Source organism: Oryctolagus cuniculus, chromosome 7 (assembly GCF_051225735.1).
Source record: "Oryctolagus cuniculus isolate XC-2025 breed Fujian yellow rabbit chromosome 7, ASM5122573v1, whole genome shotgun sequence".
Lineage (NCBI taxonomy): Eukaryota > Metazoa > Chordata > Mammalia > Lagomorpha > Leporidae > Oryctolagus > Oryctolagus cuniculus.
Window position 1 is genome coordinate 126,957,392 of NC_142873.1, and position 5,048 is coordinate 126,962,439.

A 5,048-nucleotide genomic window follows, 5' to 3' on the forward strand; every position below is an offset into this window, starting at 1 on the left:
ACCAAGGGCTGAGCCTCTGGGAGCCAGGCAGCCGCTCGCATTGCAAGCTCATGAATAACTCAGCAGCTCCCCGCTGCGTGCCTGGGGGCCAGCTCCCCGCGCCCCGCCCCCTGAGCCTTTAAACTTTAATAGGTGAGGCTGGGGCAGGTGTCCCAGGGAAGCCAAGCTTTGGGGTGCTCTCCCAGCGGTGGAGGCTGGCAGAGGGCAGCGACCCTTGGGTCAGGCCCAGCTCCTTGGAACGCTGTCAGCCCAGGCAGAAATGTGGCCGAGCAGGAGTCCCGAGGGCGGCCACCAGCTTTGGTGGCCTCTAGGAGCACCCTGGTAGACACCCCAGGTCAAGGTGGGGCTGGGGGGGGCCAGAAGAACTGTGGCACAGGGTGACGGATCAACCCAAGGGTTACCTGGAGCTCCAGCAAGGGGACATCGAGAGGACAGAAACCTCCAGGGCCCTCCAGAGGACAAGCGCCGCGGGCTGGGGCCGCACCTGGGGTAGGCCTGCATGGACAGAGACTTCCGCTGCCTGCAGCTGGCCTGCGTGGCCCTCAGCCTGGTGGCCGGCAGCATCATCATCGGCGTGTCTGTGTCCAAGGCCGCAGCTGCCATGGGTGGCGTCTTTATCGGTGCTGCTGGGCTGGGTGAGCAGGTGCTGGGCTGGGCTTGGGTGGGGGCAGATTCCCCAGGGGAGCAGGTGGACAGGAAATGGAGGGGAGGGCTGGGTCAGCAGGAACGGGGTTGGGGGAATGGAAGCCAGGGGTGTGAGCGGGGCAGCCCGCCTGAGCTCCTGCTGGGGCGAGGGACTGGCAGGGGAGCTGATGGTCACCCTCTGCTCGGGAGGCTCCAGCCCGGAGCCCCCATCTCTTGGGCGCATGGAGGGATTCACAGCCTGTCTGGGGCAGGTGAATGCGGGCCAGGGGAAGGAGGACACAGTTCCCAAGGACCCTGGGCATGCACGACAGGCTCCAGCCCACACAGAGCGCGTTTCCTGTCCCTTCTCTGGGTGTCCCAGCAGCAGTTCTGTCCGTCTGTCTGTCTGGCAGGCCCACTGAAGTCCCTGCAGTGTGCTGAGGGCCATGCCCACCCCATCCCTGCACCCCAGAACTAAAACAGAACCTGGCGCACCAGGCCGGGGTGGGCATATGCAGAGCTCTGAGTTCCAGCACAAGCACTCAGCCTGGGAGGAAGCGGGATGGGGTGGGGCAGGGCAGGGCCAGCTCTGCTGCCTCCCCCTCCCCAGGTCTGGGCAGCGTGTGCCAGGGAGAGATGGCAGCCACGGTGTCAGCTGGCCCCATGTCCAGGCAGCAGAAGGCAGGAAGCCAACCTGGAGGCCCCGGATAGGGTGGAGAGAAGGTCCTGGGCCTCCTCAGTCCACAGCCCCTCCCGATCCTGCACACCTGAGCACCCTCCCCCCACCCCGGGCACACATGGGTCACCCTCACAAGCCACCCCGGGGCTCCTGCGCCTCACACTAGCAGGCGCCCTCGCCAGCAGAGACCCCTCTGTGTCTCTCCCCAGGGCTCCTCCTCTTGGCCTACCCCTTCCTGAAGGCTCGGCTCAACCTGGACCACATCCTGCCTGCGATGGGTGAGTCCTCTCCCCACCCTCCCCCCAGCAGACCCCTTTGCCCAGGCTGAGGGAGGCCTGCTGTGTGAGGGCCTGCGAGCCAGCCCACGTGGGAGACCGCTCCTAGCTGTGTGTGCTGGAGCTGCCATGTGTTTTGTACAGGCGTTGCCATGACTACCGCGCAGCAGCTCCAGCCGGCTGCCCGCTGCAAAGGGGCTTGAACTGGCTGGGAGGACTTAGGGGTCTGCCTCCCCCAAAGCCACCAAGGTCTCTGGATACCGCCCCCATCCCTGAGCCCCCATGAGGATCTCCTGTCTCTCCTGGCCCCAGGACCCCTGTAGAGCTCCACACCTCATCTCAGCTGCCCCAGACGGACACCCAACCCCACCAATCCTGCGTGGATTTACACAGCCCCATTCTCCCCCAGGGCCCCCACCTCCCTAAAAGCATCTGCCATCCTCTCCTTCAAGCCTTCATTTCTTCTGCCAAGCCCAAGGCAGTGACCTAAAGGAAAGCAGTGGAGCAGAGACAGCAGTAGGGATACAGGGTAGACAGCAGAAAGGACCTCCCTTCCCAACTGGGCTTGATGTGGGAACCACTCAGTAACCAGGGGGCCTGGGGTGGTCTCTTCCTACAGGGAACCTGAGAATCCACCCCAATTCGGGGCCAGACCAGGGAGAGGCAAGACCCAGCACCAATGGCAATAAGGAAGGTAAGTTCCAGAGGTTCCAGAATCGGTCTCCCATCTTCTCGTGCAACCAAGCAGCTGTGCAGGGCCCAGGGAGAGGCTCTGAGCAGGCGTCCCCGGCACAGGCGGGCAGCAGCGCGGGGCAGCTCTTCCTCGGGGCACGCAGACCCCACCTGCTCTTGCTGGTCCTCAGGGCCCCTCCCCTCCCCCGTGGAATCCGACTCAGAGCTGACACCTGAACCTGGGTGTCTTCTTGTCCCCTGTCCCCGGTCCCCGACACACTGGAAAATTCCAGGGCTGGAGTGACCCAAAGGCGGCTCCAGCTCCCAGCGGAGGGAGACCCAGCCCCCAGCCCCAGCACCCAGTGAAAGGAACCACTCCAGACCCTGTCCCTACAGCAACTCCCTTATGAAAGAGGCCCCACAGCCAGCGTCATTGTATACAAGGGTAACTGAGGCACGGCCTGGAAGCGGGGGGGGGGGGGGCAAACTCAAACCAGGCGGTCACTTCCAGAGTCCTGCCTCCCCCACGCCGCGCGGTGAGCTGTCCTCACCATGCGGGCCTCTTCCAGCTGGGCAGGAACTGGCCCCTGGGACTGCCCCTCCCGCATGCATCACCAGGCACGCCCACCCCGGGCCCTCCGGCTCCTCGGACCGCCAGCCGCACAGAGCCTGTCTCCTCAGCAGCTCTTGTCCCGCTCTCCCCCTAGGAGTCCGCAGCAGCCTGTCCAGCGTGAGCAGGACTCTGGAGAAGCTGAAGCCAGGGGGCCGGGGCCCCGAGGAGGGCTGAGGCACGCCTGCCCTGCCCTGGCTCCCTGCCTGCCTGCCTGCCTGCCTGCCTGCCTGCTTCCCCCAGCTCAGTACGCACCAGCTCTCAGTCAGAAGAGCCAAGTCAGAGGTGACCCAGGCCCCGGAGACGCCCAGCCTGCATTCTCCCCTCCGGGCTCTTGGGAAGGGATCCCACGGGCATGGGACGGGGCATGGGGCAGGCACCAAGGGGATCAAAGACCCCTGCAGGGCTCCCTCTTCCAGGCAGCCCCCCAGGCCTTGCTTACTGAGCTGCAGCCCACCTCCACTCCTCTTTGGAGTAACTGAACTTGTTTCTCTGGAACTTGGTGCCCAGTTCCTCACTTCAGCCTGGCCTCAGAAGCAGCCCACAGCCCACAGCCCATAGCCACCACCGACAGGGGTCCTGCCCGTGTCCCTCACCCTGCCACCTGGCACTGGGTCTCTGAAGCTCACCAGCTGGGTGGGAACAGACACCTTGGACAGGGGCAAGTCCTAAGGGCCAGGCCCTGGGCGGCAGTGGGTCAGATGGGGACACCCTTCGAGGGGCTCCCCACAGAGGGACAGACACAAACAAACCAGCACTGCTGTGACAGGCACCCAGGGAGCCCTCGGACCTGGCCGGAGAGGCGCTCTCTGAGCCGAGCCGAGCCGAGCTCTCTGAGCTGAGCCTCTCCTGCCCGGCCTCCCGCTACTCCCCAACAAGGAACCACAATCCTGGTGGTCCTGGTCCTCAGGCCCCCCTGCTCCCTTCCACCCATCAGAACTGCCCCCTTGGGAAGACCCACTTCAAGGAAGCCCCTAACCACACGCTGCCTTCCCCTGCCTGGTGCCCCCAGCCTGCTCTCCCTCTCCCTTGACACCCTCCAAGCAAGCTGCCGCCTTAAACCTGCTGGATGTGGCCCCTGGTGCACAGGGGCCATGGGAGAGCAGCTTTCCCTGGTCTGCAGACTTGCCCTGTACAGCAATAAAGAGAAAAGTCCGAAACGGTGCAAGAGCAAAAGAGAGTTGATTTAGAAGTGGGACACGGGGGAGGGGCCCTAGCGATGGGAGTCCCCTTGGGACTGGTCTCCTTTTTGTTTTTGTTTGTTTTGTTTTAAAGATTTATTTATTTATTTGAAAGTCACAGATACACAGAGAGAGAAGGAAAGGCAGAGAGAGAGAGGGAGGTCTTCCATCTGCTGGTTCACTCCCCAATTGGCAGCAAATGCTGGAGCTGCACAGATCTGAAGCCAGGAACCAGAAGCTTCCTCCAGGTCTCCCACACGGTTACAGGGGCCCAGGGACCCGGGCCATCTTCTACTGCTTTCCCAGGCCATAGCAGAGAGCTGGATCAGAAGTGGAGCAGCGAGGAGTCAAACCGGCACCCATATGGGATGTCAGCAGTGCAGGCAGCGGCTTTACCTGCTACGCCACAGTGCTGGCCCCTCCTTTATGTTTTTTCTCCCTGCGCCCTTATCTGTGCCGTACTGGCCCCTCACCCAGGGCATGCAGTAGGGGTCACGGCTGGGCCAGCCCCCCAACCCTGTCCACGAGCTCGGGAGGGTCAGTCATTGGCTCCCCACTCTGCTCACGAGCACGGGGAGGGCTGCATAGCTGGATCCCCCTTCTCAGTCTGCAAGTGGGAAGGGCTGGAGCTGGTTAATAATTCCCCGGCCCCCACACCCTTATCGTAGGAGCCAGGGCACCCCAAATTGTGTTTTCTTACATTTTGTTTTTCCCCAGAGGGGTGAGTACCCAGGATTTGCCCAGAGTCCATGCTCTGTCTCTTTCCCTGCCTCAGGGGCCCTCTCTCCCTACCCGTTTTCTAGCCCCTAGCCCTGGACAGGGGCACACAGTAGGTACTCAATACATGGTGGTGCCTTCAATTTGTTGAAACTGGGCTTTCCCTGGAGAGCCACTGCAATGCCCCTTCTACTCAAGGTGTAAGGCGTGGGTGGCTGCAGAAAGCAGTGCTCCTCTCCACGGCCTGCACCCCCAGGTGCGGCCGCTGTGGGCACCTGCTCCGTGCGGCC

The 5,048-nt window shown here is 63.2% G+C and overlaps 1 protein-coding gene across 1 annotated transcript; it reads left to right on the top strand.

Moving 5' to 3' along the window:
- The first annotated feature begins 366 nt into the window (after positions 1–366).
- KNCN (kinocilin) lies at positions 367–4,023 on the top strand. The gene is made up of 4 exons (XM_002715663.6): positions 367–635; positions 1,513–1,581; positions 2,198–2,272; positions 2,958–4,023. The coding sequence occupies exons 1-4, from the start codon at positions 500–502 to the stop codon at positions 3,035–3,037; spliced, it is 360 nt and encodes a 119-aa protein (XP_002715709.1). The 5' UTR covers positions 367–499; the 3' UTR covers positions 3,038–4,023.
- The last annotated feature ends 1,025 nt before the right edge of the window (positions 4,024–5,048 follow it).